Genomic DNA, 20,491 nt, shown 5'->3' with positions numbered 1-20,491 from the left:
TTGATGCCAAACCAACATGACTTTTGAGAACAACACCTGAAAGGTGTTTCAAAAGGGGGGGGGGGAGACTCTGTTGGAAGATGACAGAGAAGCAAACTAAATGCACACATTGAAGGAGAATCCAATACATGAAGGCACATTAAGACACTTGAGAAGGCAAACAAGGTGTGCAAGAACAGGAGCTGCAAGAACTGAAATATAACTGGGAGATTTTGCAGTGCAACCGACAGCCAGTGTGGCACAGCCGTTAAGAGTATAGAATATATACATTTTAAATAAAGGTTTTGGAAATCGGGGGGTGCATTTCAATGTCTGTTTCTCACAACATCTTTAATTTAGGTGAATACAGTCAGGAAGCTTGCTAGCCAGGCCAGGCAAGTGGCCAGTTTACCAGGTCAGTGGCCCACGGCCACCCACATTGTACATCTCCTCAGGGAAGAAGGAACCTGTAACCTTCCATATGTTGGACTACAACTCTCATCATCCCTGACTGTGCTGGCTGGGGCTGGTGAGAGCTGAAATCCAGCAACAGCTGGAAGGCTTCAGGCTCTTCATCTCTGCCATATCTGGGCAGGGATTGGTAGCCAGCTGTCTTGGAAAATGAAGTAACATACTATGGCTGTTAAAAGTGCTAAACTGTTCGAGTTCCCTTTCTTTGACGATGTCCACTGCATTTCCTTGGCCACAGGAAAGGGCAAAAGGCTCTGCCAGATGCATCCTCTCTTTTTTGGAGCTAGAAAGGGTTCACAAAGGAAAATAGCAGTACCAGCAAGCCCAGGGACACAGTGTGGGGAGAACAGGACTAAAAGCAATGCCCCGCTCTCAACACTTCTGCTTCTGTTTTGTTTTTGTTTTTTTGGAATGAAGAACTGTCAAGAAACCGACATGGTAGCATGCTGCAAAACGTAAGTTTCAACGATAAAATGTACTGAAGTCTGGTAGAATCTGCAGTCCTGAAAATGCCTTTTGAAATGGATACGAAAGGCAAACTTCTAGCTCTTGTTGCAATAGGCAAGAATAGGCAAGAAAAAGCCCATTAGCGCTACCCACATTTCCAGAAGGATGAGGTCCTGCATGCTTCTGCTGTATTACAGTGCTCCACTGTCGTCTTGCTACTTCTGGCACTACACGTGCCAATGACGCAGGCTCCACTCCATCTGCACATAATTTTCACAGGCATTGCTCCGCAGAATACCCCAAGAGTATTCTGCTCATTCCACCCACTGCCGCCGGTAGCAAGCACTCTATGGGAATCTGTGAATGATATTTCAGCAGCCTTCTTCATAGGGGAGTTGGAAAGGGCTTTGCCAAACTGCTGTAAAAGCCTAGATCCACAGGGCAAAGACTGGGGAAAACGAGAGCCAGGCAAGGATTGCATAATGTTTCCTTGCTTGCAAAGGGGACGGAAGCAATGCATTGGCCTGCTTCAGATGTAAAAAGCCCCTCCAACAACCCATGATATGTTAAAGCATCAACAAGCATTAACAGCGACAGGTTTTCTCTCTCACTCCACCTCCTGTACACCTGGCCGTAGAGACCTTCTGGTTTCTTAAACGGCACTTTCCTCCGGTGTCTGAACCAGGAAATCATGGTTTAAGAACTCCCTACAAATCAAGATTGTAAAACCAGGACCTGATCCTAATTTGAAGATTACATTTTAACCACAGTTTCCTTGTATGGGCTTCAAGGAAAATGTGGTTTAGAAACTAGTACTGGTAAGTTTCCTCTGCAGGGAAGGACTTCATAAGGAAAAGAAGGGAGCAAGCACTATAGCTCACAGGTCTCTTATGCTCCAACAAAAACCACAGAGTAACTCTGTGGTGCCTGAACCAGGCAACCACCTCCACCACATGCTGTAGCCCATCATTAATCTGGGCAAATTCTCATGGATCTACTCCTTTCAACACAACACGATATTGTGGAGAAGTCCAGCCTTTTGGCTTCTCACACACTTTGGCTGTCTTCTGCTCTCCCAGGCACAGTTCCTCTTGAACCTTCCAGTTTTGCTTGCCACATGGATGCCATCAGCAGCTTGACAGCATGTTTTAATCATGCCTGAACTGTCATCTTCAGGACTGTTCTGCATTCCACTCTGTTGAGAACTACCTGAAAATAGAGAGAAAGCAGCATTATTTAAAATGTTTTCCTAATTATCACCAAATTACACTGTCCACCCCAAACCAACAAAATCTAGGTGGGAGGCCATGATGAAGCTGGTAGCCATACAGTAAGGGGAGAGACCTGAACTAGGACTGGGGGGAACATTACAGCAGTCCAGCCTTGAGTTTAGGACTGGAGGACCCAGGCTCAAATACCCAACTCAGCCATGAAGCTCTTTGGGTACTCTTGGGCCAGTCACTACCTCACAGAGTTCATGCGAGGTTAAAATCTGGAAGTGGAAATAGAACCATGACTGTTCAGAGTGGCAAGATATTGATCTAAGTGCATTGTGCAGATGGGGTCCAGGCACACCAGTGACCTTGCCTCATAGCTTCTTGTAAAGGTGCTGAACAACAGGACAGACCTTAAGGAATACAGTTGTATCTTGGAAGTCGAATGGAATCCGTTCTGGAAGTCCGTTCAACTTCCAAAATGTTCAGATACCAAAGCACGGCTTCTGATTGGCCGAAGGAAGCTCCTGCAGCCAATCGGAAGCTGCGGAAGCCCCGTCAAACATTTGGGTTCCAAAGAACGTTTGCAAACTGGAACACTCCTTTCTGGGTTTGTGGAGTTCGGGATCAAAAACGTCCGAGTACCAAGGCATTCGGGATCCAAGGTACAACTGTATACATAATGGAGCCCACAGGTGGAACTCTCCAAAGATAGCAACTATACATCCTCAGGGGCCATAGCTCAGTAGTAGAGCAATGCTTTGAATACAAAATGTGCCACATTTCACCCCTAGCATCTCCCACCAGGTAGCAGATGATGGGAAAGGCAATCAGTACTGAATTTGATGAATCAATGGCGTGATAGCATAAGGAAATATGACAATGGGTCTGCATGAACAACTTCACTGTACAGAACCAGAATAAACCCAGCATCCCATGAGCGTTAATTCTCAAGTCAACTGAAATATCTAAGGTGAAAAAGATGGGCAAATAGTAAACAGCAGACTATCCCAACCTGCTGGTCTCTCAGAAGTTGTTGGACTACAACTCCCATCATTCCCAACCATTAGTCATGCTGACAGGGGGCCTGATGAGGGTTGTAGTCCAAAACATATGGAAGGCACCTTGTTCAGAAAGGTTGTAAGGAAGAATGAAATGAACTTACCAGTGGCTGACATCTCCAATGCAGGCATGCGTTGTGGTTGAGGTGTGGCTGACTTCCCAGAGAAGGGGATGCAGGTGTTGGGAAGCTCTCCAGAAAAGGGTAAAAGATGGAGCTCCTGCTGCATCTTCATATGATGCTTTATTTATGGTACAGCAGCTCTCATTCTCCACTGTGAAGCCTGCCCAATTTCAGGGACATTATCCAGCAAAGAATAGAATGCTAGTAACTCTGACCCAGCTATACAGCCAAGAATCAGAAGTAAATGCCCCTCTAATTTCTGAACTCAGAATAAAATCATGCAGATAATTCCATTCCAGCTTTCAATTTTAACATATCAAAATAATACAAATATAAAAAATAAACCAGTCACACAACTTCTCTGTGTGCATTCTCCAACACAACTAGGAAATGCAACCAAGGAGTGGACTAAATTATGAGGAGCAGCATCCATCACCAACCTCTGTGGCTCAGTTGTTAGATTGAATTTTATGGGGTAGATACAAGCTGCCACTGGCAGGTTTAGCCTTTTTGGCCCTGTTTATAGACTATGAGTACACCTTCACCTTATCTGACATAAATGAAAGATAGCTATGCACCTCTATGGGGAAAACCACCATACTTGTGTAGAAAACCCAAACTACTACCTTTCACTTTATGATAAAACCAAAACATCTACTGATTGGAGCCAGCTGGAGGAAGAATTCATTGCATCGCTGAGCACAGAAACCTACCAGCTTCCTTATCATGTGTCCTTGAAAATCTGAAATTGCTACTAGCATATCTACCCAGGCCTTCCTCCAGGAAGCTCAGAGCAGGTTCTCCTGTCCCTCTTTGTGCACACAACCACTCTGTTAGGCAGAACAAAATAAAAAAATCCTTCCAGTAGCACCTTAGAGACCAACTAACTTTGTTATTGGTCTGTTAGGTAGGTTCACCTAAGTGCACATGCCTGGCACAAAGTCACTTAGTCAACTTCATGGATCCATTATTTTCTTTCCACTCCCAGGCCAACACTCTTAGTCACTATCCCTGGGCTGAGGAACCTTTTTCACGCCAACAAACACATTCCTTTCTAGGAACAACACCGAGGGTCAAAAGCCAGTGGAAGGTGGGGCCTGAGGCAAATGCATGAACAGCAACACATAGAAAAAAAAATCCTAATATATAATAGGCTAATTTCTACTCACGCGAATACAACTTTCCTCATCCTCCATCCAAGCAAGCAAGAGGTATTATTAGAGAGGTCAAGGACATATTCCAGCCAGGCAGAAACAGGGAGCAAAGGTAGACAAAGGGTGTGATCTGGGGAGAGTAGCAAGGGTCAAAGACAGGTCTGGGGGCCACATTCAGCCCCCAGGTCTGAGGCTCCCTACCACTATACCATGCATTTTCAATATATGGACCTTCTCTCTGATCCACCCACCATCAGAATAGCCATGTTGCCAATTCATAATGTTTTGGTGTGGACAGTGTTAGAAACTCAGATATAAATCTAATTGCCAAATGGCACCTTAAACCTAGGTTATAGTTGTCACAATGGAATGTCTTGGCGCCTTTTTTACAACGAAGTTGTTTATTATCATCATAATCACCATCATCTCTATACTACTTTATATATTAAATAACAAATTCCAAAGCAGTTTACAACACATTAAAACTTCAAATAAAACAATCCAGAAAAAAAACTAGTTCAAGCTTCAAGGAAAATATTTCAGATCCTTCTCCACGTGGTATTTTGCTTTCCCCAGTTACTGACCTGGAAGCCAGAGATCTCCACATGGTCGCATCTGGACCCACAAAAGTCGCAAAATGTGCCTGGAGCCTGGTTAATTTCTAACACGAGGTATGGACTGGGATGGTAGAGGGGGAATTGAAGTGAAGGGTGATAGAGAAACTGTACAGAGGGACCGATCTTCTGCCCCTTCAACACTGAACTAAAGATGAAAAAATGCTAAAAAGAGATGGGGGTGGAGCAAGCAGAGATTCTCAAGCAGCCAAACCTATTCCACAAATTCTTCAAAATATAGCCATCACAGCTGACTGTTAGTCATTGGCAATATGTAACTTCTGCATACGGTCAGCCATCCCTTTGAACAGACTACACATCCCTGTACGTGCACAGATAACACGACAGCTACTCAGCTTTAGAACTATCAAAATTCAAGTTGCACTTTGACCTAGACTCAAGAATTTTGTTCAGATGGGGGATTTCTTCCAATGAACCTTGGGCAACATTCAACAGGACGGTGGCATGCATAGCTCAGACAGTTCGTGAAAATGTTGACATGTATGTGGCAAGAGTTCCTGAGTCTGCAAACAGCTATTTAAAACATGAATGGGATTCTCTTCCCTTGTTATTTCATTCATTTGGATTCAAGCTTTTGATCAATATGGCCATTTTCCTCTGACTTAGATTATCATAGCCCAACTCTTCAAATATAACACTTATACAGTAGGGATTAAGCCCCAGTCATTGCAATAGAAGTCAGAATTATGTGCAGGTGCTCAGGAGCACAACTTTTGACTCAAAGCATTGAAGCTCAGTTAGCCAGCTAGTATAATTCCACAGCGGAAGACAAAAAAAGAATTACAGTCATACCTCGTGTTGCGTTCTGCTCTTGTTACGGAATTTCATCTTACGAACTCAGCAAACCTGGAAGTGTTTACTTCCAGGTTCACCGCACGTGCATGCACAGAAGCAATCTGTGCGCTTTGCACACGCGCAGAAGCGCTCAATCACGCCGTGCACATGCGCAGAAGAGGCGCTCTAGTTGCGGACTTTTCAGGGTGCGGATTAAGTCTGCAACTAGAGGTACCACTGTACATCTAGCTGCTTTTGTTACAAGACTGTCAAAGGGAAAGAAATGAAAAAGGGAGGAAAACTTGAACAGTTCCTCTGCTACCTATTTTAAAGAAGAAAAGTAGGCCAAGTTGAAAAGTGTGACCCACAGTTCTTCCTAACTCTGGCAGAAAGGCAAGTCAATGTTTTATATAATCCTATTCATGTGCAAGTACTGTACTGACTGCAAGGGAAACTGCTTTTAATAAGGCAGGAGTCATATACAAATCACATTTTTCCAATGAGGTTTACTTGGCAATTGGATGAAGTGTGGCTTCTTTTAAGCTAATTACGTAGTAACAACAAACAACTTGTATAGGTTTACACCACCTTTTTTATATTCTGGGGAACAAATGCATAGACTGGGAAACACAGCAAGAGAGAGAAAGAAACGGGTCTATGTCTTGACCACTAAAATTCCCCTCCAAGTCCTTTTCTTTCCTAAACATCTAAGCCAATATTTCTTGGTTCACTCACCAGGTTGATGCATCAGACTACATATGATTTGCAGAAAAATCAAAGTCGCTGCCCAGTGGTAAGCAGTCTACTGCAGTTTGGTGGCTTAGACAAGAATAATAATTTTAAAAATCAGCTTTCTTGGAAGCGATCTTTCCAATCGCTTCAATCTGGTGCAATTATTGGGTTTACATTATCCTCGGTTGTGTTGGCCCCTCAACAAGGAATTGACAATGGTACTTTCTGGACACCTTCCAGTAAGAAGAAGAGTGACCACTAGGGTTGGGAGGGGGGAAGAACCATACAGTGAGTCACATACAATGCCCATGCCTAGGGCCAAACTAGGCATTAATTGCATGGATGAAATTAATACACAAGCTTTAATTTTATGAAAATTGCAGTTCCTGGAAAAACTGAGCATGCTTGGGGGGGCAGTGTGTGTGTGTGTGTGTGTGTGTGTGTGTAAAACAGAAGCTGACCTCTCCCTCTCCTTCCTGCCACAGAACTGACAAAAATCATCTCTCTGAAGCTGCTACACACATTTCAAGGGAAACCTCCGAGGACATAAAGTGGAAGCTTCTCTTGAAATGCAAACAGTCGCTCCAAGGAGATTGGGTTTCTTTTTGTTCAGATCCCTACAGTCACGAGGCTACTCAGACTTCCTCTTGGCTGCTATTTACATTTCAAGATAATATGTTCATGAGTTTGGTCCTTAATATAGATGCAAAATCAATTCCCTATCAACCAGAGGGGAGGGTATAACTACGCCTTAGTTGTGGCCAGGCTTAACATACCTACCACTGGGTAAATTATAGGATAGGTGGGTGGGGGGATTATGCACCTTCAGATTCCTAGATGCTAGTCTCAAATTTTTAATCCACTGGATGACCAAGCACCTCTGCAGACCTGGCAATATGGTGAAGAGGAGAAGGCTGTTACAACCCACAATTAGATCTTGTTTCCAGGCTTAGAAACACTGACATTCCATTTGATTTATCAAATATTATGAGTGCGCATATGGGATTAGGAGATGGCCACCCTATTTAAAAAGGAAAAGGGGGAAAAAACCATTCATACCCAACGGGAAGGACTGAATCCATACTAAAGCAATAAAATCTCTCAACAGTATTGCAATAAAATCAGTCTGCAATTTTCTGCATTTATGAGGATCAGCCAATGCCAAAGGCTACATATGATTTGCTTTCCTTTATTCCAATACTTTTGATATATGTAATGATGACAGAAAAAGGAGAGAAACAGGACTTAAATTGCTACTTCTCAGGCACTTTATTTATTATATGAAAATTGCCTAAATGTTTCTACTAAGCGTCCTCATCAGAGACACCAAAACAATATTTTATTTTATTTTATTTTAGTGGGCGTTAAAATGCAAGCACCATGCTAGAACATTTTATTACTAAATCTGGGTGCCTCCCCCACCCCTCCAGCTGAAGATGCTCTCCATCAAAAGATAAAATATATTATTGTATAAACAGCTTTTTTTACAACAGGAGAATATACAAATTAAACCTTCTATCTCAAAATGAAAAAGAGGAACTCTTGTCACCTCCTATAGAGGTTTGGCAAAATCTATGACCTCAGAACACATGAGCTGCAGCCAGTTCGCCAAGAAATCAAGTGCAAGTTTTATTTTGTGCTTTCAACACAAATCAAAGGACAATCCCTTTATCTTCCTTACATCTCCAGGCCTTCTATGTAAATGCCCTCACCAAAGAGAACTCAGGAAAAATGCAAACCATTTCACCTATGACAATGTAACACCCAGAAAAATTTTCACTTCTTCAGCTCAAAGAAGGGCGTAGCTACTTCTTTATAGTGCACAAAACCTTCTACCACTGAAGATTTTGTGCACTACATAAAGCACATCAGTGAGCTGTGTTACAGACTTTGCTGATCATGCCAGCAAATAAGAGTTCTGAGAGCCTTCACTGTAATGCCACTGCCCAGTATATGTTACCAGCGCATTACAGAACATTTTGAAGTGCGTAACGACGGATCCTTAATTTCAAAGGCATATTAGTTTAGAAGAACCAAGCAAAATTACATTTTTATGCCAAATATTAACCCTAACCTGATTATCAGGCAACAGCTATATTAAATGTTTTATTCAGCTGCTCTTGTTTCAGATGGAGAAACCAATATCATCAACTTAATGTCTTCTCTTTATTACTCCTATTTATTTGGCAATAACCATGTAAATGTGGAAGACAGATTTCAATAGAGCCACGTTTCCTCGAGGGTGAGGCAGAAGCCATCTAGCTGACTGCAAATAGTTTTATAAATCTGCTGTGAGGATGTCAACCATGCACTCGGGCGGGGAAGAGATCACACAACTGGACTTCAACTGTTACCTCCTTGCTGACTATAAGAAGCATTTGTCCCAGGTACTGATCTGCATGAGCTTGAAAAAGCAGCGAGTGAACCTTTCTGGATCTGCTGGCAACTCTGAAGAGGAAAGGATGGTCTCCAGCTGGTGCTCAAATGTTGTAGTTTAATTTTGTAAAGATTGCCCAATGCGTACAGACCAAGGTCTTCCCCAGGGCAAAGACCCTTCAGGGAAAAGGTGGGATAAAAATATAATAAATGGTTTTAATAAACATGATTCCCGGTTTGGACAAAATGGGAAGCTATTATCTCATTGGCAACATAGGAGGAGTGAATCTGAAGCAAATGCAGCTCATTCATAATAAACCACGGCTTACTGTTATTCATTTATTTAATAAAATGTGTATGCTGTTTGATTGCAAGGAAACCTGCATTAAAGATGTTTACAAAAAGAATAAAACGATATGTAAAAACAGTTAAGAACAACTATTTCAAAAGAATAATAGACCATGAGGGTCATCCGGTCCAATCCCCTGCAATGCAGGAATGTTTTGCCCAAGGTGGGGCTCGAACCCATGACCCTGAGATTAAGAGTCTCATGCTCTACCAACTGAGCTATCTACAGTTAAAACATTCAAAAATTAAAACCAGCAATAACCTAAAAACAGATTAAAGCACATGTCAACATTCCAGATTTCTGGGTAGGCTTATCTAAACAAAAATATTTTTAGCAGGTGCTAAAAATTTGTTAAGGGCTTTATATACTAACAGTGACACTGAACTTGGACCAGTAGACAATTGACAAGCAGTACAGATCTCGGAGCACATGGGTTATATGCTGACAACGTCTCGCTCCTATCAGCAATCATGCTGCAGGATTCTGCACTAACTGCAGCTTCCAGATCAAGCTCAAGGGGTGTCCCATATAAAGTTCATTACAGTAATCGACTCTTCAAATAACTAATGCATGATGTGCTGTGGCCAGGATTTCCCATTTAATGCAGCTAATGCTGAAGTCAATACCATAAACGTAGATTTTTCATTCTGTTCCTTACTACATTCCATTTGTAGACTTCAGAGGTTTGAGAATATCCCCAGTTGTAACGCCTAAGTAAGGAAACACAACTGCTGTTTTGCACCTACTTGTAAAGGGCAAATGTGCAAATGCAAGGTGTAATGCAGAGGGAGGGCCATAGCTCAGCCACAGAGCATCTGCTTTGCATGCAGAAGGTCCCAGGTTCAATCCCCAGCATCTCTGGGAAATGCTCCCTGTCTGAAGCCCACAGGGGTCAGCAAACTTTTTCAGCAGGGGCCTGGTCCACTGTCCCTCAGACCTTGTGGGGGGCCGGACTATATTTTTTAGGGTGTGTGTGTGAAAGAATTCCTATGCCCCATAAAAACCCAGAGATGCATTTTAAATAAAAAGACACATTCTAGTCATGTAAAAACACGCTGATTCCTGGACTGTCTGCGGGCCGGATTTAGAAGGCGATTTGGCTGCATCCGGGCCCCGGGCCCTAGAGATCTGTTCCCAGTCAGTGTGGACAATACTGAGCGAAATGGTCCAATGGTCTAACTCAGAGGAGGCAACTTTTTATGTAATAGACCTGTTTTAAGTATGCAGCACATCAACCTATCCCCAGACCATATTCTTTGATTAACGGCTTGATAAACTACCAACTGTCCATATGGAAAATGCTCTAGGAAAGCTGGAAGATGCCAGTGTAAGTAAACTAGTTTGGCAGTTAAAATACATCATTAAAATTCATAACTTATTACTGTCACAGTATCTCAGCTTACAGGGCTGTTTAAATGAGAAGAGGAGCAAGGTCACTTGTAAAAAAAAACCATTACATTTCACAGTTGCACAGCCAACTGAAGTTTACTATTTAACAGTAGCTGCACACAAGTCAACACGACGGCATGCCTGAAATATCAATTGCAGCCAATATGGCCATATGTGAAAATATGTATCAGTCTAAGTGGTTGTGAGCATTCCTCATTTTGCTGAATTACCCGCAGGGATTTAGCATCTAAATTTCACGAAAGGTATAACACAGTTACTTTCTGTATTGCGCACTGACACTGAACAGATGCTCCCAAGGCAGCTGCTTGACTACTGCTTGAAATATAATTGAAGGCACAGAAATTCATTATGAGATTTCATAAATACACAAGCTTCCCTTCTGATACATTGAAAAGTGTTTTGCTGGGGGGGGGGGGGAGGCAGGCAATTAGAACTCACAAGTCTTTCCAGCAATCAAGTTACAGCTTTAAAATGTCAAACATCTCTTCTGCACAACTTCCCTCTCCCCTAAATAAAGTCACCTACAGATGGGGAAGCTGTGGCCCTCCAGATGTTGTTGGAATACAACTTCCCAGTGTTGGAAACTGAGATAGAAAAGCTAGGAGCCAAATGGTTTCTGGGACCTGGGTGGGGGGGGGGGCCAAAACAGAATGTCTAGTCGCCACTGGGGGGGGAGGGGTTGGCAACACTTTTTATTTATTATTTTGATAAGCATGAACTAATAAGCAATTCACATAAGTGATACATTGTTAAAATCACATTTTTAGCAGAAATTGTTAATACATGTTTTATTTGGTGTTTACAATAAAAATATTGGTACCATACTTTAGTTTTCAAAACATGCTACTCTTTATTGCTAAACTCCATAACATATTGTCTGTCCTTAACATAAATTTTGAGGCTTCAAAGCACATACATTTCAGTAATCCTTGAATGTCAGCCAAGTGCAAAAAAATGGCACCCAGACTTTTGGAGGTGTTCACAAATGGGAGAATACAGTGGTGCCTCGCTAGATGAAAATAATTTGTTCTGCAAGTATTTTCGTCTAGTGATTTTTTCGTCTAGCGAAGCACCAATGCAAACCGCGGTTTTCGCTAGACGGAAAGAAAAATTTTTTTTTCATCTTGCGAGGCAGCCCCATTGACGAATTTGTCTTGCGGGGCAGCCTTCCGCTAGACGAATGCCTTCATCTAGCGAGTTTTTCGTCTAGCGAGGCATTCGTCTAGCGGGGCACCACTGTATTTAGGTTCAAAATGTGCCTGGCGCCCTGCTAATTTCAAACCCTGCAACTCCCATTAACTGCCCACTGGCTAGTGTCAATGGAAATTGGAGTCTAACATCTGGAGGGCCCAAAGGTTCTCAATTCTATTATTTATATCAGTGTGGTCCAACACAACTTAAGTGAAGCTCACAGGTAGAGGACATTCTTTAATTCCTGGTAAGGTTCAAAAGATCTCCAGGAAAAAGTGCTGGGAATGGCACCCCCTTTGCATTCAGTGGAGCTTAGTTCAAAGATAAATGCACATCAGATTGCAGCCTAAATAGTTTCATGAAGATTTAGAGAAAGGTTCTTCATATAGTTCAGAAATAACAAAGAAACTAGATTGAGTGTTCTAAGAGCTATCTTTTCTATGGTGGCACTTTGCATTATTTAAGCTACTTGTCTCATTCCCTGCAGTTTTGCTGAGCTTCAGAAGCACTGAAGTCTCACTTCTTTAAAGTATGTTGAAAGCCTAGTCAAAAGCAAGCCTTTGCCCATTTTGTCAGTCTGCACTGAGGCACACTGTCCTCAGATTAAAATATAATCTGATGACGCAGGGAGCATGCTTGAGGACCCCTGTTCATGCTCCAATCTGTGGCCCATCAGGTGCTTTTGGGCTCCTGCCCCTATCAGCCCCTGCCTGCATTGCCAATTGTCTGGGATTGTCCGAGATTGTGGGAGAATCTGGAAGTCCACAGGCTCCCCATCCTTTGTTTACAGGATTCAAAAAAGCTAAAAGTTTCAATCCACTGTTTTTAATTGCTGTTCTTACTGTGTGTGTTTTTTAATTCAGAGTTTGTGTTGCTTATCTACCCAACTGGTAGAAGAGCTGCATGCAAATACAAATACAGTTTGTTAACAGAGTATTAAAACCACTCATTTTACGTCCAGACTCAACAGTATTTACCACTGGAACAGACACACTTTAAAATCTTTACTGTGCCACTTTGGCAGAAACATACCAGATGTCCACTCAGTATCAAAGCAAGAGTATGAAGTGTTCTTTTCATATGCTGTGGTGTCATCTGCTATTAAGACTATTAATTTTCTCTCTCTTTGGGACTGAAAGAAGAAAATACCAAACTAGACTAAGTTCACCAAAATGCTAACTAAACAGTACAGAGCTTGAAAAAAATCAGTGGAAGCTTAAGATTTGCTAAGGTTACAAAGGAGCAAGGTTCATCAAGTGCAGCAAAATCATCAAATTAATTGAAATTTATCAGGGTGGATTTGATTTAAATCAAACTGATTTAAATCACAATTTAAACCACTAGTCAGTAAGGCTCAGGGTGGATTTAAATTTTTAAAAAAATCCAATTTAAATAAAAAAAACAGATTATTTTTTTAATCAGATTATTTTTATTTAAATGCACCCTGAGCCTTACTGACTAGTGATTTAAATAATGGTTTAAATCAGTTTGATTTAAATCAAATCCACCCTGATATTTAATGACTAGCAAAGAAGTACAGTACAAATAAGGGAGAATGTGTAACCTGAAAAACTTGCTTTCTTTTACAATGCCTATTTAGCAGACCCTCCTCTGGCTGATGGGGGGGGCGGAATAACCCGTGGTGCTCCAAATGCTGTTGGACCAGAACTCCCATAAACTGTAATCATTGGTCATGCCAGCAGGAGATGATGGGAGTTGAGATTCCAAGAACATTTCGAGAACCACAGGTTCCTCATCCCTGATCTGACTAACAGCAGCCGGAAGGAGTGGAGAGAGGACTCAGGTGAACATCAGCCTCCCAGGACCATGAACAGATTCCGTTACTCCCAAGAAAAATCAGTTAAAGAACAGGCTAATCTCTCTCTTCTTGGGAATTCCTTCTGGGCAGCAGAACAACAATATTCACAAACAACTTGGACATGCTTCTTGGATACACTTCATGGGAACAGTCATTGTGAGGGCCTCACAAACACATTTGGTTGTGTTATTGTGAACTACTTTGAAGAGCCATTAACGGCAGCTGAAAAGGGGTGTGCATTTGTTTCATTTAAATAAAGAACAGAAACTCTTCCGGAGCATTGCAGGAATCTCAGGGAATTTCCCAGATAAGGCCACTTTTCGGGTGCCCTCAATTTCACTGGAAATAGCCCAATTTTAGGTTGCTATGAAATTAAATCATGCTGCTATTTGTGTGCATTCTATCCAATGGCTGAACAGTGCCCAGTGGGAATGTATACATCAAAAGCAGTGTGCGACCATTGTTACACAGAAACAGAACAAGATACAGTGGTACCTCGACTTATGAATTACTCAACATACGAATTTTTCGACTTACGAATGAAAAAAGTGCCCGCACGCCTACGAATTTTTCGACATCCGAAGGACATCCATTGGCGTTTTTAGATGGGGTTTACTCGACTTATGAATTTTAGATGCGGTTTACTTGACTTACGAATTTTTCCGAATTTTTTGTTTCCAATGCATTCCTATGGGGAAATCGCTTTTTTTTTTACTTTGAATTTTTCGACCTATGAATGTGCATTCAGAACGGATTAAATTCGTAAGTCAAGGTACCACTGTACCTGACTTTTGCAGGCTCCACAAAAATTTACCCAACCAGTGATTTATTTATTTATTTGCCCAGAAAAACAATGGCTGGTTATTTAGGACAGTCATGTCAAATAATGCTACAAACGCTACCAAGTTTTTATTTACCGGATCCTTGCGAGCAAGTAAAGGAGTAGAAAACAACTGCTTGTTACCACAGGGAGGCCTAAAAAAAAGCAGAAAACTAGTATATACTATTGAAATGTGACTAAATTTAATATTTAAATAAACAATGATGTCTACAGCGAAGTCTACTGGCTTTAAACTTCAGGAAAAACATGAAGGCCAATAACATTAAATTAGCACACAATGTAAGAGACATCCTTAATGCATTTTTAAAAATGCAATCCAGCTCCTGCAGAGAGTGAATTAATATGCCTGCGGTCATACATGCTCCAATCCCCAATGACTGCCTCATTGCTAACCATCTTGCTTTGCAACGCCCATCCTCAAAAGGTAAGGAGACCCAAATCCTTGAATTTACTCTCATAAAGATGGAATGGCCTCTGTGCTTTCACAGCACTTTTGAGGACTGGAAGGTCACTGTATGTTGTGGTCGGTTTATTTAGGCCCTGATGGAACTGACAAATCTAGTGATGAAAATATGGAAAAGATAACAGGGATTTGGAGGACAGAGGGCGATGTAACTGGAACAACAAACACACAATAAGATTGCAACCATCTACTTTAGAGACTGTCTTCTAAAGAATGTGTGAAGCATAACTCTACACTGAAATTTTGCAGTTCCAAAGCAGATATCAGAAGAAAATGTAAGCAAAGGGAGGAAAAATAACAGCCATATTGTCCAGATTTACTAAATGGTTGCAGTAGTTCCCAGCTTCTCTCATCTCCATTTCCCAGTGCCTTTTCCCACGGATCAAATGTAAGATTCTAAGCTGATCAGAGTAAATTTGTAAATCATCCTATACACATTGATCACGCGGGCACATACATACAACATTGAATTGTCATCTGTCTTTGTCAGAAGGCTATTTCCGGTTTCCAAAGAACACACAATCATTGGAAGGCCTTCCAGTTTCCCACAAGCCCAACCCTTAAAAGGAACTGACTAATGGGGTGGGGGTGCTTAACACTTTCATTAGCTGATTGTTGGAATTAAAAAACCTTTTCTCAGCACTTCCCAAGATTCACAAACATCAGCACGCCAAGGAAACAGTGCTACTTGCTGTCATAAAACTAAGACTGTCAGAAATAAGACAAAAGGAGGGTAAAATGTCCCAGAGGACTACAGTAAGCCTCTGGTATCAGGTAGACTTAACTGCATGTCAACACGGTGAACTTCATGGCATTAATTAAATCTATTCTGGTTGTTGTACCCTCTAGCACTGCAATTTGCGTCCTTATTTCAGGAAGTTCACCCACACACAAAAAGGTTAGCATTTACAGTTGCATCAGAAAAACTAAACACCAGCACCAATGAAACCTATGCTGATATCCCAGTATAGCCTCAAGTGGCTGCTACTCATTATCACATTTACAAAGCAAATAGCGATCCAATTCAGATTCATCAAGCTGAAATGGGGGGAAGGAATCAATTCCTTCAGCAATATCTGTCACCATAACAATGTATCTGCTTTAGTACAATTAAGAGATGGCAGACTAGCCCTTATTTCTTCAGGGTCAAATATGCAAGTACGTGTCTAAAGATGACCCAGATGTTGTCTGACCACAGTTGAGATAGTTTTTGCTATCCAACACACACACACACACAACACCTTTATGTCAGGTTCAACTTCTCTTTCTCTAGTAATGCATTTCCCTTGTCTGTTCCCCTCTGACTTTCGCTCCCTATCAGGGCAATATAATGCAAAAATAAATAAATAAATTGGGTTTCAAGAACTCTAAGCTCTCCAAACCCAGGTTTCTCAAGCCAGAGTATCTCTTTTTAGGCAGAACTAGTCAATGCAATGCCCTCCATACATTGTTGGGACTACAATTCCAATCATCTCTGGCCATTGGCCACTCTTACTGTGGCAGATGGGAGTTATAGTCCAACAACATTGCCTGTCTCTGTGCTTGTGCAGTCTCTGTCCAATTTTCTTCCCACACACCATACTCCAAAAATTTCAGGGCAGCCCAGCTGAACCTCAGGAAAGAACATTTTTCAGGGGATGGATCCAAACCACTACTTTCAGCCCTGTTTGCACTTGCCACATCTCAAGGAACAGCTTGGACTGACTGCCCTTTATGGATAGAGCAAGAATTGTTCCCCCACCTAGAGTGATGCTAGTTTGCAAATTTCATCCCCTGATCCTTTAAAAATGCTATCTGTGCAGGCCTAGTGTGCCATCATATGCAAGGAGCATACACCAATTTTTGAAGGACTAAATAGCAAGCCTAAAAACAATTTATACTCACATAATTCACCAGTGTTAGTACCAGTGTCGCCTGCCTTTCATCGCTTATCTGATGTGCAGCCCTTCCAAGCTGTTAGGATAATTGTTTTCCTACTTTTCTGTAAATTATCAGATGCCATGCCAGGATTGCACATTCATTTCTCAAACACATTATGAGGCAGAACCTTCCATTAACAACAAACAGTGAAACATTATATTTCTTTTCAATAAACTCACACTCTACACAATACCTGATTTTCAGCTGCAGCTGAATGCAGTCTAGTTGTTGAATAACTGAAGAGGGCTAGTGTCGTGATGGACCTATCTTCAGACAGAGGATTAGACTTGATAACCTCTGGGCCTTGCTAACTGACTTGCAGCCGAAGTCCTCAGAGCCACAAGGATGCAGTAGAAACTGTAACAATGAAATTGTTCCTTCCTTCATCCATCCTTCACCCATACATTCTCTCATTTGGTGATCAAACCCCTCCCTCATATATTTGCCCACTCCATCAGTGGTTTCCCCCAACAGGGTTTACTGCATCTCCTACCCTTCCAAGGAAATGGCTTGATGGCTCTGTGTAGTAAGGGGTGAGGAGTTATTTCTCTGTTCCCAAATACAAGAAGAGCTATGCTGGATCTGGCTAAAGGTTCAGCTAGTCCAATATCATTTGCTGCCAGATGCCTCTGGAAACCCAATAAGCACTGGGATGAAGGTAACAGACCGCTTCTAAAGTTGATCCCAGTACTCTGTATTATCTGGCATACTGCCTCTGGACCTGGAAGTTCTATTTAACCACTGCAGCACCACTGATTCCCTCGACTTCCTAGTTTAAAGCCTCCAATCTCAGATTTTATCTGGTAGTGTTTCATCCCTCCTTTCCACAGGGATGATGAAAGTACTTAACAAAATCACCAACATGCAAGACAGCAAGCAGCAATTTTCTATGAAGGATCACCCTAGGCAAAGGTTATGTTTCTGAGAGCAAGATCTGGCCAGATGGACACCTTCTCCCCCTCTGCCAGCCCCAGTATTTCGCCTCCTGCTCTTCCTCTGCTTCCAAAACACAAACAAGCCAAATGCCCATCGAGTCCAGCACGTTGGTTCCCCCCGTGGCCAACTGCTTGGGGAGCTGGAGTCCCCTGCCACGACACTTGCCCCCAACCCCGAACTCCTCCTGTCCCCAAATACAGGAACAGTGTCGGGTCACGGTGAATGTCTAGATGCCCCGATTTCCACAACAACCGACCTCGTGGGGAGAGCTGTATCCAGCCCCCCACCCTGCTTCTTCCCAATGCACTTCGCCCCCCCCCCTTTCTTACAAAACACAAACAGACCGCGCAGCGCGCAGCACCTCGGTCCCTGCAGCAGCCAGCCGCTTAGGAGCCTTGGGTTCGACCCCACTTACCCCTCCGGCTCCCTGCAGAGCCACCCATCCCTCGCCACAGCGGCTGCAGCGTTTGTCCCTCCAGGCTGCCACCCCGCTGCCCCGAGCAGACCCGACCCCCTCCCGCCCTCCCACCTCCTCCTCCTCCAAGCCCTCGAGCCGTTCTGCCTCGTCCTTCCGTGCTTTGACCCACCCGCGGACTCGCCGGTGTTGATCCAGTCCGGGTTCGCCAGGCTGGCAATAGCGAAGATGTCGGCGGCCAGAAAGAGGCATCCTGAGATGATGGTCAGTTTGTCCATGTCCTCCGGCTCCGGCCTCGGCCCGGCTTCCCAAGAGCGGGGCCCGGGCCGGGGGCTCCTCACAGCCGCGGCTCCATGGCTCGGCTCGCCTTCCGGCTCCGCGTTCCGCAGCAGACGCGCTCGCCGTCACCCCGCCGCCGCCGCCGCCGCCCTCAGGGAGCCGCTGCCACAGGAGCGGGCTCGGCCCCCCCGCCCCGCGTCCCGACTCGGGACGGCGCCGGAAGCAAAACCCGAGCAGCAGCCGCGCAACCCGGAAGCGAAAGCTCACGCCCTCGTCCTCATCTCTCCCCGCGCCTTTCACACTTTGTCCCAGACGGGGCGGGGCCTGCTAAGGAGACGGCGGCGGCAAGAGCATTGGGCGGGGCTTAGAGCGGAGAGGGCGGGCTTCAAGGGCGGGGCTTCCTACAGGGTGAAGGGGCGGGGTTGTAGAGATGTAATGCTACGCGAGCACGTGAGGGGCGGTGCTAAAGGGCGGGGCGGAGCGGGGCTGAGGCTCGCTTAGGGGCAGGGCTCGGCGACGGGGAAGCGTTGAGGAAGGGGGCGGAGCTAGCCAATTTAAATAAATAAATATAATTATTTTTACTGAGGGGAATTTAATTGAGAAAAAGGGAAAGGAAAGTTGTGCTATTATTATACTACTACTTACATACTAAGGATTTTTATGGGTGCTGGAGCAAGACTTTAGGAGAGCCACGTTCAAATCCCCATTCGCTACCTCTTTACCTGTCCTACCTCACAGGGCTGTTGTGAGGATAGAACGGGGGGAGGGGTATGAGACCCTTGCCAGCTGCCACCTGAGCTTCCTGGACTCTCCTGGGCAAGGCAGGCCACCTAATACAGTCTGAAATTGTGCAGCCATATATTTTCTACCTCAGAGAGAACAATACCTAAGATCAAGAGCATGTGTAAGGGATTTGCTAACTATATTTTACTGCTCTTTTACAAGTAGCCAGAAATCTATATCTGGGCCACTTGCAACCAAGGGTGTAGGATGCATGGCCAATGATTGGTATTCTAGACTGCCAAGTCTAGCAACTCCAAAGCCACAGAGTCGTATGGATTCTAAAAATATATTTAGCCATAGCAACACCCCTTCCTTTCAATGGGCATCTAGAAATAAACACCCATAACACTGGTGCACGGAAACCTAATTGCCATGTGACATTTAAGCTGCAGACTGTCTATCCAGTTTATTTTTAGACCCTTCTGCACAAATTGCAAGGTATAAAAGTGCCATATTCAAGCTGCAGTCCTGCACAGAAGTACCTGAAAGTAAGTACAGTGGAACATAAGACAGACCACATTATCTGAGCAAACAGGAAGGAGAGGTGCTCACACAGGACAATCAGTAAAAGGGGTGCTCAACCCATCCTGCACCCACTAATTTTTCCTCAGACATGCTCCGCTCTCCAAAGTTAGTCTTGTCCACCCCACTCCAGCTCAAGTCAATTTCAACGCCAGGCTTTGGAAAGTACCATGGGGAAAAACCCTTGCTCAGTAGCAGAAGACAGGTGTTAGTAGCTGAATACCCACAGTTAGTTCTTGGCATCTTCAGCTTGTTGTTTTTTAATCTAGTAGCAAGTGATATGTAAACCCCCTGCTAAAGGCCCTAAGTATCGTTCCTACTTAGGCTGTGTACACACAACATTTTATTCTAGAATCTATAGAGACTGGTCCAGCATACACACCTTTGAAGCACATTTCCCTGCACAAAGAATTCTAAACACTATAGTCTACTTCTCAGAGCTGCAATTCACAGCAACCCTTAACAAACTACAGTGCCCATAATTATTTGAGGGTGTGCTTCAAAGGTGTTTTAAAGGTACAATGTAAATGCAGCCCAAGTACTTGATTTTTCTACAAAGTCCACACACAATCTATGATTATGATTTTTTTGTTTTTCT

General features: G+C 43.4%; 1 protein-coding gene across 1 annotated transcript in view; it reads right to left on the bottom strand.

Annotated features, from left to right (window-relative positions):
- The window catches only part of MOSMO (modulator of smoothened), a 41,161-nt gene extending 22,435 nt beyond the window's left edge, over positions 1 to 18,726 (bottom strand). The window contains exon 1 of the mRNA XM_033167185.1: positions 18,482 to 18,726. Within this exon, the coding sequence (XP_033023076.1) occupies positions 18,482 to 18,587 (106 nt within the window). The 5' untranslated portion in view covers positions 18,588 to 18,726. The remainder of the gene's footprint in view (positions 1 to 18,481) is intronic.
- Between the last annotated feature and the right edge of the window lie 1,765 nt (positions 18,727 to 20,491).

The sequence above is a fragment of the Lacerta agilis genome, chromosome 13 (assembly GCF_009819535.1).
Source record: "Lacerta agilis isolate rLacAgi1 chromosome 13, rLacAgi1.pri, whole genome shotgun sequence".
Lineage (NCBI taxonomy): Eukaryota > Metazoa > Chordata > Lepidosauria > Squamata > Lacertidae > Lacerta > Lacerta agilis.
This window is presented reverse-complemented; position numbering and strand designations above follow the sequence as displayed.